Genomic DNA, 14,982 nt, shown 5'->3' with positions numbered 1-14,982 from the left:
CCTGAGTATACAGAGGATGTTTAGTTTCATGGATACACAAAGTTATTCAGCAACTAAACTACGAGGGCACATATATACAGTATTGCTTTAACATCATTTAAAGGCAGAGTTTACCTTTGGTTTTTGGAACCGTTTGATTGTTTTTTAAATCCTATAATAGAATTTGTCCAAGCAGAAAGAATATGCCCTAATAGGCATACACAATCTGAGAAGAGATTACAACAGTAAAGCTTCTCAGATTCAAATTTTGATGCACACAAACTGATATCTTTACTTCGAAGTGAAACACTTTTCAAAAAGCTTTATAGATACCATCGAATCAAAAGATGCCAAGTTTTTATTCCCATTAAATAGTTTGAAGAGAGACTACCAAACGTACAGTGCATACATGTACCTTCCATTTAAATGCTTCCATGCACAAAGAGCACAACAAAGTTACAGAGCTGTCCCCAAAGTTTGACAAAATAACTTGGGACCTTTATGTACATACAAGAAATGCATAGCATCAGGCATGTATACATTGTTCTTTAAAGGGCAAGGGCACCAAGGCATTTTCTCCTTGGGAAAGGGCGTCCTATGAGCAAATTGTAAAGTTCTACTGGCTCCAGAGCATTTCAAGGGCACCAAGGCAATGACCAGGGAGCTTTGAGGCAATCGCCTTAGTTTCCTCTGTGAAGTATGTATCAGGCCTGTAGCATGTATCATCAACACCACCAAAATCAAGTTTTTGCTTCAACAAAGTGAATTTACATTGATGACTGCTGTTTTCTTAACAGTGATGAAACATGACCAGAACAAATTTCCCTTGATTACAAAGCGGTCATATCTCATATCAACTATTGACAGCTTCCAAACACTAATGTAAAAGTATGCATAATGGGTTGTACCATGGAGCAATAAACTAGTTCATTGCTCCATGGTAGTACAGACATGGCAATACAGGTTCATCATGTCAGAAAAATGTGAGGGTTATTATGGTTCACACTATTACATGTACCGGTATGTGTTTATACTATGGCGCCAACATGAGTAGTCACTGCTAGGAATTTCAACATTCATTTGTACATGTGTGACAAGCACACGTACAAACATTTATGTAACAAATATAACTAACCTATATTTACATGAAATACATGCAGTGCGGTGACTTGTTATTCAATGACACCCATAGGCATTTCATGGAACCTACATATATATTAGCCCATTTTCAATCCACACAATTAATGTATCAGTATGGCCCTGATGATAAGGAGTTCACAGAAATGGCCAATTGTACTACACAGACATTCCTATACCATCAGTAACAAACCCAATGGGGTCAATTTGTACAGGGTTGTATTACTTTCTGGAAGTCTGTGTCCGGTATTTAATTTGCCAGGTAAACATTGATGACCAACCGTGTACACAATGGTGATTTAAACTTGCCACAAAAGAGCAAATGCTCGATACGCTTGCAGAAGGTTACCAGCCTTATTACAATACTTCATGTACCATTTGTCTGGTTCCTGCTAATTTTTGTTCAGCAGCAAACTGTTAAGCAATATTGTCTTTTTAATTAAGCAGCCCTGTTATATAGCGCATCACGTCAATGTCTCAATGCGTTTTACAAGTGGTTTGTTAGATACATTGAAACAAAATGATAACTTTTGTAAATTTAACTCTTTAATGTGTAATAGAGAACCCTGGAGGAAATAAGACTACCTTGATATCAATGTTGAGTTAGATTTATGTTGTGTTTATGGAATATCCTTCATAAAGTACTTACATTCAGGACCAATGTCAGCTTTGTTATTCTCTGCAGAGGCGTATTCAACATAGCTGTAGAAATAAAACAAAAACAAAATAGAATTAACTGTTGCAAACAACTTAACAACTAAATGGATAGTCTTGGTGCAAGACGTTTCTCGTTTCCCTTTTCACGCACACCGCGGCCAATTTACCAACAGCGCCCGCACCGACTCAATCCGCACCGACTCACGTGACTTAGTTCACTCACCGCTCCCCCGGAGAAACGTCTTGGTCCGTGTACAAATCGCTCGGGAAATTCCGAGCACATTCCAACCATGCCGCTGCGCTTGGCCTGCATAACTCTGACGTAGCAGTATCGGCATCAGTCTGGTATCTGTACGTCTTTGGTGGGAACAGCTTGGCATGGCATCTACTTGTACAATTCAACGACGACAACAAAAGCGTCGCGCATGGAAAATCTTCGACGGTGCATTTGTGCGTGGGGGCCCTATAACCTCTAGCCCTCAAAGTATAAAGTGGCGTTTGGTAGAGTAGAGACGAAGCTATCGATTTTGCTGCAAGAAAGTTAAGTCTTGATAAGTTTAAGAGCCAACAAGTTAACGCTCTTCGCCCAGGGTAATGATATATTTATCAATTTACCAATGGGGTTTGGAAAAAGCTTGATCTTCCAAGCTTCCACAGTTATTGTGGACTTTTTGAAAGTTGTTGTTGGTGGAAACGATAACCATGATAACGACGACATCGGCGCTGACGAGAAATCATTGGTTGTTGTCGTCTTGCCGCTTAAGGCTCTGGCTGTAGATCAGTTAGACCATGGAGGAATGTATTCCGCCATGGTTAGACCGAGTAAGCAAACTCGGTCTGGAGGCTGCTGATATTACTTCGGATATACCAGATCATGTTTTGGAACAATCGCCCAAGTACTCGATCCTGTTTGCAAGTCCAGAGAGTCTTTGCTCAAGCAAAGGGAAGGAACTACTGTTGCTGGTCAAAAACAGATGCTGTGGATTGTTTGTTGACGAAAGTCATTGCGTATCGAAATGGTATGTACCTTTTAAAAATGATTACTATCTGACTATTGTGTGACATTCCAATAATCTTAGGCATCTTGAAGAAAATCACAGTGACATAGCATAGTGGTAGGCAGGTTTTTTTTTAATTTTTTTTTAGAGTTTTGCCATAGTCTCTTGGCTTAAACAAGGTAGATATGGTGTATAACTATAATCTCTACTTTGATAATTAGTAATTGATGTTCTATTCAATTCATTGCTCAAGAGTCGGTGCTTTTTTCCAAGAATGGTATTGTGGCTGATTTTTATTGCTCTACCTATTTACCAACTCAAGTACTTAGAGGGTTATTCCTTTATGCCATTTGGAGTTTATGACAGACCTGTGAATGGCTTCTTGTGAAAAGCTTTGTCAACTAATACCCAGCAAGCTCTTTCAACCAAGCTTTTTGCATGCCCAGGCTTTCATTCCTTTCATGTTTTTGTGACCTATTCACATGGGTGGCTCAGCCTCTATTCTTTAGTGAACCATTCTCCATAGTCTCTTATAATGGCTTTAGCTTATAAATATTCAGGCATGTATGCTCCTTTTTTGCAAAGGGCAAGGGTACCAATTCATTTCCTCCTTGGTAATAAGGGGCACTCTAAAAATTATAGTATAATGAGGAATTTTGTAATTTCTACAAGTTTCTAGAGTAATTCAAGGGCACTTGAAAACAACACAAATCTTTTGAAAACTATTTAAAGTGATGACTCTAAACTTGAGAATTTGTGGCCAGTTTGAACTACAATGCTTGGCAGCAACCTTTGAAAAAAAAAATACAAAAATAAACAGTCCTCATCCCCCTCTTTTTTTGAAAAGCCGGGACTATCAACATATATTTTTTGTATACATGTGGCCTTAATTGACAATCAAGCTTTACAAGGTTTTGTTTTCACCCAACTTTTTAAAATACTTGTAATTGTTTGCAGCAATGTCATGAAAGGGATTTTATTTTAATCATTTAAAAGAGAGCTAGATTATCTCCATGATGTTTTGCAAATATCAATACATGTACATTGTATGTGCTATTGTTTTAACCAAATAATAATTACTTCCTTTTCTACTGTGAGAAGGAAAAAGCCAAGAACTTTTAGTCAAAAAAATTATGGATACTCCACATTTTTAACTTAACATAATTTTTCTTTTTAATTTAACAGGGGTAATTCATCAACCAAGAGTTCAGCATTCCGGAAGTGCTATGGCCAGCTGGGACAGCTACGCTCCATCCTGAACCAGTCAATTGTTTAATATCACGTTTTCACCTGAGGTTGTTTTTAAAACCAAAAATAACTGTACATAATTATTTTAATGGCACTTGAATTTTGACCATATTCAATTAAATGATGATTTGTTGGTTGTAGTCAATGACTATGTGTACATGTATTTGTTTATGTCCATATTTAATCAAGTGTGAACCATTATTAGCAAACTTTAAGCTGTAGGCACACTGTCCAAACAATGATCAAAAGACAAGTCCAATTCAGATAGAACTGTGTGTTCTCCAATACGACACTATTTTAGAGGGAAGTAGTCAACATGTGTTATTATATTAATTTCATGAACAGTGAGTTTTTACACTGAAACCAAACAATGATTGTCCTTTCTTCATCCTGTTGTAATAATAAGCACAGTGAACTTGTCTCAATTTTTAAACAACTATTATTGTATCATTGCCAAAGGTTCAAGACAAAAACATGTTGATTAGGTCTTCTTGTTTTTTTCTTTTTCAAACTGCTCAACATGTAGTCAAATTAAAAAAAGGCTGCTGAAAACGTTAACAACCAAGTAAGATTGTTGGTGAAAAAAAGTTGTATAGTATGTTGTAGTTTGCCAACCTCAATGCAAATCTGCTTTTTTTCATGGCATTCTATGTATACTAGCAGTGAACAATTTCATCCAGCATTTTTGCATCCTGAATGGTAATATTGAGTAGCAAATGATGATTTTGAAAAGCAACTGACACATTATGCATAGCCTTTTGTTACTGTAACAACCAACAAGTTACTGTCTCTGGCACATGAAGTCAGACTGAGACATAGTTTTATCTTGTGGTGTGCTGGTCACATGTAAATTCCTAGTCAAAAACAGTTTACATGTATGTGGCTATATATCACTGGACAGCATCAACTAATAGGCAGTAAATGTATACCTTTCAAAATTTAAATGATTACCTGCAATTATTTACAATCGAGTTACAAAGGCTTCATCTGTTGTTTTAAGTTTTACATACAAGTTCTTTTACTAAAAAATACATGTAAATATGTACATAACTATTTTGATGGCACTTGAAATGGATGTTATTAAAATGAATGTCTTTCAATCAATGAAACACTTATCTGTTGTGTATCTTTGTTCAGATTCAATCAAGTGTGGACTATTATTAGCAAACTTTAAGCTGTACACACACTGTCCAAACAATGATCAAAAGACCAGTCAAATTTTGTCTGGCCCGGTTATCTTGCAGTAATTCACGTTGTTTTTGAAAGGGCTAATGAGTCCCTTTTCGCATTTAAATTATATCTGTTGCTTTTAATGAAACTTGCCACAGGAAAAAAACAAAGAGACATTTGATTTTTAAATAATCACAAAAGATTTTATAAGAAGAGTTGCATTTCTTAGAGAAGCAGTGTGGTTACGACTTAAATTTCTTCAGAAGTTAGTGTAGTGTACATTACCAACTTAGTGAACATTTGGATGTCAACCAACATTGGCCGAGAACTGTTGTTTAATTTCGTTCCCTATCACTTTGCCCTTTCGTCACTTGGCATCTTTGGAATCACATTGTTCACATATATTCATACTGGCGGTTGGTGTGATTTCTTCTCCCAAAATTGTGCTTAATACCGATAATAACTGACTGTCTTTCTTTAATTTCGAAATTATTATTCTACAAGTAACAAGTTCTCTGCCGCAAATAAACACCATCGAGTTTTGCCGAGGCGGCCACGGCCCGGCGGCGGTGCCAGGGAAGTCATTGTTATTATAATACATTGCAAACTTTTCGGATTTCCACCGCACAACAACAAACGCACATGTGCATTTCCCGGGTTCCCGCGGCAGCAGCGATGTTTACTCGGACAACGATGCATGCAGGTTACCAGGCTGGCCCGCTTCTCTGTTTCCAGTTGTGCGCGTGCGTAGTATTTTGTTGACCCACACGTTGAATATGTATACGGAGGTCACATAACTCAAACATGTACACGGACCAAGACGTTTCTCCGGGGGAGCGGTGAGTGAACTAAGTCACGTGAGTCGGTGCGGATTGAGTCGGTGCGGGCGCTGTTGGTAAATTGGCCGCGGTGTGCGTGAAAAGGGAAACGAGAAACGTCTTGCACCAAGACTACTAAATGGACCGCTGGTATAAATGCAAAAAATAGTTAATGGCCGGACATTTCTACCCTAGCAGAGTCTTTCTCAAAGGCTAAATGACAACAAAACAAACATGACCGGGTAACTAAGTGAAATATTTATGAGGAGTGAAGTGGAAATACATGAATGGGGTTTGGTTATTATATAAAATAAACAGTTTCTAAAATAGAAAATTTAAAGAATCATTAAAGGCAGTGGACACTATTGGTAATTGTCAAAGACTAGCCTTCACAGTTGGTGCATCTCAGACTAAGCATAAAATAACAAACCTGTGAAAATTTGAGCTCAATCAGTCATCGAACTTGCGAGATAATAATGAAAGAAAAAACACCCTTGTCACACGAAGTTGTGTGTGTTGAGATGGTTGATTTCGAGACCTCAAGTTCTAAATCTGAGGTCTCGAAATCAAATTCGTGGAAAATTACGTCTTTCTCTAAAACTATGGCACTTCAGAGGGAGCCGTTTCTCACAATATTTTATACTACCAACAGCTCCCCATTACTCGTTTCCAAGTAAGGTTTTATGCCAATAATTATTTTGAGTAATTACCAATAGTGTCCACTGCCTTTAACCCTGAAGTAGAACACAAAACTTGGCTTATACAACCAAAAACTTTGCCTCTACGATCAAAAACTTGTCCTCTATAGCTACCGGGCAATCTCGGTGGTCCAGTTTGTAAGACACTGTTCTAAAATGGCAAAGGACATCCAACCCAAGTACCAAACCAATGACTTTGTTTTACAGCACCCGGGAAAGTATTAGTAAACAGTGCGCAACAGACATTAGTGTAGGGTAAAACATTCTTCATCCCTAGTGAAAATTTCTATAAGACCAAAATTTAGATTGGCCACTTGAATGCCTTGAACTTCACTCTTGGAGGGGCACAGCAATTTTTCCTCTTTGAGGAAAATGTTAATTTGTTTTGGAACTTTGCAAAGGCCATCACAGGGCACCATGGCGATTGCTGTAGGTGCCATGGTTTATCGTGGACTGCTCTCCAAGCAAACTATTGGTATTTTCTCTGCCAAGTACCAGGGGTCGGTTTCACCAAACTCTTTCTAACTTTTTTTTTCTTTCTCCAGAAGACGATCAGAGCATTCTGATCGAAACGGAGAGTTGAAACCAATGGTTCTTTTCAGAACAACCCAAACTCATTAGAGATAGTCATTACATGGTGTTACCGCAAACCTTTCTATATCGTATTTCCACCATGCAAAGTTTCAAATCCTACTTATCTTTCTAACTTAGGATTAATCTTAAGGACTTAGGACGAGTTAAGTTCCATCAACATAGACATTATAACACATTGAACCCGTCCTAAGTTAGGACGAGTTACTCGAGAAAGGATTAATCCTAGTGTTTCCTGAACATGCTGCAGGAGGGACGAATCAAAGGAATAGAACTGCTTTGTCCTGTATCATTGAATTGTATCATAACATTTACGATTGTTTTGTCGGTTGATACAGTGAAGGGAAGATACAAAATAAACTACAGACAATTCTACTTCCTCGTTTCCCTTTAAAACAAAAGTAATCTTTCATCACAGCTTGAATTTCAAATTGTCTCCACTATCAACCACACAGATCTTGCTCAGAAAAATTACTAATCCAGAGATATTTTTGCAGGTCTATTAACAGGTGCATTTTTCGGTGTGGTAAAATAACTGATAAAATAGTCACAATTAATTGTGTCAAAGTCACACAGATCTTGCTCAGAAAAATTACTAATCCAAAGATATTTTTGCAGGTCTATTAACAGGTGCATTTTTCGGTGTGGTAAAATAACTGATAAAATAGTCACAATTAATTGTGTCAAAGTCGTGACAAATTGAAGTGTGACTAGTGGGGTAGTGAATTTCATTAGACACCCAGGCCAAATTGTCATTGTCTGCTCTGATATGTTGTTGCATCAAAAAAGCTGCTTACTGCAATAGCATCCATTGCAATACATACGGTTTTGAAAATATTCGCGATTAGTGTCAATGTCAACTTACTGAAGCGCAACTACGTAGTTGGGTGTCTATTAAAATGCTAGAGTGGGTTCAACCCTTTTTTTTTTAAACCCAGAACCTCTCAGGTATTACAATTCAATAGGTCTAAAGACCTTGTGTATCACCAGAAATACAAAGCTACAGTTTTGGACATAATATGGACTTGTTCTTCCTCCTTTAAGAAAATTTGAAGGTAAATGAGATTTTAAGAAAATCCATAAACCAGGAAAAAAATCAAGAGAAATCAATTAAGTCCAAACAACAGCAGCAACATGTAGTTCCTTTTTCAGAAATAACACTTCGGTCCTTTAAACTATAATTGCTAGTTATGAAACAGGAACAGCTATAATTTAATGCAGCAGTACTATTTTTATATCCCTAATCATTTATTCTCATAGCTCAGTCACCGTGAAACAAGCTAAGATTTCTTTATCTACGCATGTCAGAAGCATTCCTCAATACAAAAGGAACAACTCATGTGACAATTAGATCATGAGGAAACACGAGTGAAGGAATATAAATAGAAATGTGCCAGGGCACTGTTCAGTGTTGGTTGGCAAAGACAAGGTACTGAATTGGTAATTAGCTAGTAGAAAATAGTTTGCATGGCAGCCAAATATTACCAAAACATGTTTTAAAACAGATGTTGGGGCCAAGTTCAACATTTTATGCAAATTCGATTAAATAACAAACCTCCCATGAGTGTTTGCTTTGTCAACAAAGTAAATACTATTTTTGAATATTTGTGCGACATTGCCACAAAATGTGGCCATCTGTCTATGTTTTGCATAAATGGATTTTCATAATATTTTCCAACCCGATTGCAAAAACTGGGCTGTGGCATTGCAATAAAAAGGTCTATAAAATACAAGCAATAACAAGCTTACGGGAAAAAAAGTAAATCCATGAAAGACATTCCTACATGTTCAAGGAAGTTGAAGTTATTTTGCACATTGTCTCCAACATAGGAAATTATTTTGTCCACAAATATCAAAATGTTAAATATATCAGTCAAGTGTCTACTTTACAAGAATGGTGTAAAGTGCTCTCATCTTGCCTTTACAGTACAGCAAAAAAGGTATAAATGGGATTGTACAAATAATGGCAGCCATTTTGAACATTTTGAAAATAGAGAGTCATTCTACCTATAGTCAAAAAATATAATCTTTCCATGCCACATTACTTCAAAGTGTAATGATTCTCACCTCGAAAGCAAGTTTGTATTGTCATTAATTTGAGGAGTGGTTACCAAATTTCCTTAAATGGTCTGATGTTGTAATTGAAATTAACAGTCTTTTTCCCCACTTTGCCCTTGAACCCACATAATCAAAAAAGAACTCTTCCCTTTTCCACAAGATTGACACTCCAGACAGTTAACTGTTTAAATAGTTAACTGTTTGGTATGGTTTTTTTTTTTTTTGTATGTATTTTTAATCAACCACAGGCAGTTTTTTTTTAAAGATACAAATCTCTGAAATGTGATCAAGTTGGTCATATTTCTGGGGCAATTTTTCACAACTGTTTCCTGCGTAACTGTTTTTCTTCCTCTTTGTGAATTATTTTTAAGAAAGCTAGCATAACAAACCAACAGAAGTAGTCGACAATAATCACTATACAATACTTACATGTACAAACATAATGTGGTTATTTACCCCCTCAGACAAACTCAATGACACATTGCATTTTCTATCTCAGAAATTTAAGGAGTTATTTTCATTGAATATACCTATAAATCTAGAAGTTTGGTTAGAAATTGAAAAGTCTCCAACAGCAACTTTGATTAAATTGGCTCAACGTTCTGACTACCTCCATTTTATGACTTAATAGACAAAGTTGATTAAAATCATGGCTTATTTGATCACAATTGCAACACTCCTGTTCAGCGCTTAGAAACCTTGTATTAAGCGCTCTATAAATGCATGTTATTATTATTATTATTAACACACAACACAATTACACTGCGACACATCTTTGGGTTTTGTGGTTGTATGTTTTGAATTAAACCAATTTTTGTAATTAGTTAGCCTTCGAGAAAAACTCTGCTAGGGTCGAAACATCACGCCATGATTTATTTTGCAACAGCTAATTCTGTTTTCTAACCTTTTTTTTAAACACATAAAACTCTTTTTACTCTTAGACCATTTGAACTTGAAGACTCTTAAACACGTTCCTCCCCAAAAGTGACTCCACATTTACATCATGATGTAATAAGGGAATCTTTCATAAATAATTTGGCACACACACACAAAATTCTGAAAATAAACAGCCTCATGGAAGTGGTTCATTTGTTTGCATTAAATCTGCACTGGGATTACGATTATATCAATAATAATACATGCAGTTAAGTGTTGGATTATTTCCTGTTGAAGGAATTTGAACTCTTTATAGCCCACCCTGTTCAGGTTGACGCCCAAACACTCAGTCAAGCGTGGTTTGAATTTCCTACATTTAAAGAGGCCCTGGAACAGAGTTTGTTTTTCCCTGGTTGTAGAATGATGGTGAACTTGTATTGTACAGGGTTTGCCCTTTTTCAGTGACTAGCCAGCAGTTTCTGTTGAGTTGTCATATAAAGCCCGGTTCATATTTCATGCGAATGCGAAGCAAATTTTTGTGACATAACAATCGATCCCCTTCCAATTGGGACGCAAGAAAATTGGCTTTGCACGAATCATTCGCAGGAAGTATGAACCGGGCTTCACTGGTTCGCCAGCTTTTTCTAAATGCAATACATGAGCTGTGGTTTATGAAGTACAGCATGATACACAATGTTCATACCATCTTTTGTGCACAGCAAACTGAAGCTCATTGTGGAGGAAACTGGCCTAGGCCATGAACTACATTGTCTGAATGAGGCGTGTACCCAGAGTAAAAATAACCCAAAGAAAAGCAGTTTGCCATTATACTTGGCATAACTTCCGTCACAAGGGATTTTAGATTGTACTAGAATGTACTATGGACAAATTAAATAATGCAAAACTGCAAAACTGGAAGAACTTCATTGTAAAGCAGTGAATAGGATTGGTAATTATCATAACAAAAACAATTATTAGTTTCAATGTTGAAAGATCATTGCTTATAAAACTCAAACCAGTCCCATTTTCAGTCCCACAGAGATACTTCAATCTGGGAGGGATTCGAACCCACAACCTTTGCATTTTTAGAGCAATGCAAGGTGCGTTACACAACACCCTGGACCAGCGGCCTAACGTCCCATCTGAAGGACGAAGCATCGTGGTGTGTCTTGCTTAAGGACACAGGTGTCACGAAACTCGAACCCACACTCTGCTGGACAGAAACACCAGAGTTTGAGTCCCGTGCTCTTAACCACTAGGCAATGACACACCACTGGTCATTTTTATTATAGTCGTTTTTAATACCCCCCCAAAAAAATTGATCTTGTAGTATGATACTCACATTCCATGGTGTAGGTGGTGCCTGACTGTAGCTTAATACTACTAGAGATTGCAGCAAACCTTTCATCAAGCTTCCTCAGTCTTGCCAAGACAGCCATGGCCTTCTTGTAGTTGGCTACATACTCCTCATGTAGACCAAAATCTCTGGCCTGATAAGGAAGCAACAATTTCAATACATTGACTTTGGAAGCATTTTTAAAACAGGTTCTCAACAAGATGCCTAAGAGGCATCTCACACGGGGCAATTACAGGCAGTCAGTGCAATGGGGCAATGTCCAAGAATTTACTCAGTAGGTAAAGGGCACCCTATGAGGAAATTGTAGAGGAAATATTTACTGTCGAGTATTTCAAGGGCAACAAGGGAATGACCAGGGGGCAAGGAGGCATCGCCTTTGTTGCCTCCGTGAAGTATCAGCGCTCTGTTCTCCGTAGAGCGCTATATAAATGTTTCATATCATTATTATTATTATCAGGCCTGACCCATGTTGGCTTTGAACATGAAGTATGAGGCCTACCTTTAGTGTTTTGCAATAGCTGTTCCATTTAATTCAAACAAAAGCTGTCATTACTTTAAAAAGGATTTCTGTAACTCTCTCACCAAAAGTTTGAATGAATCTCCATAGGTCTGTCCAGGGCTCCACTTAGCCAGCTTGGGCGCCATGTGATTGCAGAACTCACGATGTACATCAGCAAGTTCAGGTATCTTAAAGAAAAGAGTATCGTAGTCTTCTTGGGTTAGCATCGGCTGTGAGGTGGTCATGTTGGCCTTGAATGTCTTCATTACCTGTTAGGGGAAATCGATCAATCATCAATCAATTAATCAAATCAATCAATCAATTCAATCAATTTATTATAAATGTCACATTAAAAAAAACATGAACATTATTTCCCAGTGTGTATTGTTCAATAAAAACACAAAGAGATAAATTTGGAAATTTGTAACCATGAAAATTTGTGTACAGTTTTCCCAAAGAGATAAAATTGTAAATATTTAAGAAGTAAACATGAACGTTGTGTGCATATTAGTGTTGGTTCATGGGAAAGGGGTAGCTGGGAGAGTTAATAAAAATAGATTAAGATTTTACAATTCCATTATTTTTTTTTTTAAGGGATGGGGAAATTGTTAAATTGTTCATTCCTAATGAAATAAGGTTGTCTGCAGGTTGTGACACCTCACCTTGTAAGCCCTTACAACTAATTAATTCCTTTGAAAATTACTTGAGGCTCGACAATTTGTGAAATGAATTATAATAAGAAACAAATGCAACTCTTATTGCTTTATCACACCCGACAGGCGTCTCAAAGCACTCATTACTTTTGTAAAGCTGCAATTGATTCAAAGACCCAATTAAAATTTAACCTTGTAAGGGTTTACAAGATGAAAATAATCTGCAGACAACTAACAGGTACATGTAATAATACAAAAATTCCAATTGCCCATCCCTTTAAAAATATTTCCAAATGGACACATCTGTTTGATAAAAGATCTTTCAACCAGTCTAATCAGTATACAATGCCCATTTATAAATTGTCTCTCCCAGACGATGCATTAGTGGGATAATAGTTAATTAATATTAATATCAAAACCATCTCAAATCAGCAAATATTGACCCCTACATAAACAGCTAGGAATTTAATTAACGAATTCATTGAAAATGATGTCACCAGCTTTATGTAGCACTTTGATGTCAAATGTGGACTTTGAACCCAATATTATTACACTTGTGCAGTGCACTGTTATAGAAATCACAAGTGTATTGTGTGTGTGTCAAAAGTCATAAAATGTAGATACAAATGTGTAGAAACCTCACCCACACTGAAAAGAGGAACCAAGAATGGAATTTTATTTTATGGCTCCATAACAAATATACAAAACCAAGCCACACCAACCTCATGGTTTATCTACTGACCCAATGCCATTGAAAGTTAACCATTTCAGTCTCATCCAACCAGAGTAATATTGTAACCTTTGGGTGTTCTTCCTGTATGACTCTGACATGTCTGAAGGCCCTGGGTATGAGTGCTTGTCAAATCACACATTGGTGTCAAATTAAAACCAAAATATTGTTCCTTTATCCCCAAGACAGTTATTAAATCTATTAAATGTGTGTACCAGTCACCTTTTTCTCCAAAACAGGGCACTTAAAGCTATACCTCACAGTTTACTTCACTAGTGCATTTGTGCCAATAGTATTGGGGTGGGGGTTTATATCAGTTCGGATACAGTGTAATTTTGAGTTTTTTTCTGCTGTGCATGGTCTGGATCTACTTTGTGATAAAATCATGCAAAATTGTCCTTAATAAACCCTAACTTGTGTTTTACTAGGATCCTACCTACTCTAACAAAAAAACTAAAATAATAACATGATAACTCAACACAATTACTAAGTTTATGGTGCCCTGAACCTGTACCAAGCACGATCAGTTCACTCGTGCAGTCTGCAGTCCAACAGATGCAAAAAACACAATGCAGTTGGGTTTCGATGGCTTGGAGTGATAAGTGTATATATGTAAACATAAAACTTAAAAACAAATTATAGTTCATTTTACTGAAATAATTTTCAGGGTATATTTTCTTGTATTGTGTTATGTACTGTTTTTATGGTAAGTTACTAATACTAATAATACTAGTTACATTAAAACAAAGTTTAAAACAAACTTACCTTTTGAAGTTCCTCCATAGTCTGGACATACTTGAGTTCACTTTCCAAAGTCCCGCTCAGTAGTAGTCTTCTGACATTGAGGATTTCTACCTCTGGTGAAGATAACCTGTGTTGGAGCTGACATGGTAAGTGGAAGAAAAACCAACAAATATTATGGGTAAACAGTTCAAACAAAACCATGGCTAAAGAGCAGTTAGTCTCTCCCCAACATCGAGCCTGGAATTTCATCTTCAAGAAGGCCAGGCCATTTTCGTTTTGCAAAGTGCACCTCAACTTCCATTAGAAAATCTTAGTCTGTGGAAAACATCTGAAGGGGCACCACCAGGGGGAACAGTGGCTGTGGCCTTAGTGTAATTCAAGGCCTGCAACATGTCCAAGACATATTGGAAGACTTATTTTGATCTGGGAAACGTACTTGGAAAATTCCTACAATTTGCAGGAATTTGCAATTTTCAGGAGAACTAACAATACAGCATTTGTTATTACCAGGTAGACTTTACCAAGTCTGAATTCGGACAAAAGTCTGAATTATCTTTATCCCTGGGTACGATACCTGCTCAAGGATTTCAGAAGTCATGCTTGCAATTTTGTTTTGAGTGACTCAGGAAGCACTGGGCATTATATATCACTAGATATCAGTGCAAGGTAAAACATATACAAAATTGTTCTTCCAGAAGCAAAGAAAATTGTTGCTCAATCAAAAAACATGGTGTTCAGAATGGACTTATGGCTTGTACCCTCTTTAAGG

General features: G+C 37.0%; 2 protein-coding genes across 3 annotated transcripts in view; one reads left to right on the top strand and one right to left on the bottom strand.

Moving 5' to 3' along the window:
- LOC117290823 (active breakpoint cluster region-related protein-like) overlaps window positions 1-14,982 on the bottom strand; it is a 38,022-nt gene that overhangs the window by 16,320 nt on the left and 6,720 nt on the right. For both annotated transcript variants that reach the window (XM_033772383.1, XM_033772384.1), the window contains exons 4-7: window positions 14,235-14,351; window positions 12,170-12,355; window positions 11,573-11,720; window positions 1,766-1,818 (exon numbers count right to left, since the gene is read on the bottom strand). In XM_033772383.1, coding sequence (XP_033628274.1) covers window positions 1,766-1,818; window positions 11,573-11,720; window positions 12,170-12,355; window positions 14,235-14,351 — 504 coding nt within the window. The remainder of the gene's footprint in view (window positions 1-1,765; window positions 1,819-11,572; window positions 11,721-12,169; window positions 12,356-14,234; window positions 14,352-14,982) is intronic.
- On the top strand, window positions 2,009-5,458 carry LOC117290825 (probable ATP-dependent DNA helicase RecS). Its single transcript, XM_033772385.1, has 2 exons — window positions 2,009-2,792; window positions 3,957-5,458. Exons 1-2 carry the CDS (start codon window positions 2,563-2,565, stop codon window positions 4,045-4,047), a joined length of 321 nt encoding a protein of 106 aa, XP_033628276.1. The 5' UTR covers window positions 2,009-2,562; the 3' UTR covers window positions 4,048-5,458.

The sequence above is a fragment of the Asterias rubens genome, chromosome 5, assembly GCF_902459465.1.
Source record: "Asterias rubens chromosome 5, eAstRub1.3, whole genome shotgun sequence".
Taxonomy (NCBI): Eukaryota; Metazoa; Echinodermata; class Asteroidea; order Forcipulatida; family Asteriidae; genus Asterias; species Asterias rubens.
Note: the sequence above shows the minus strand (reverse complement) of the source record. Positions and strands in the feature narration are given on the sequence as shown.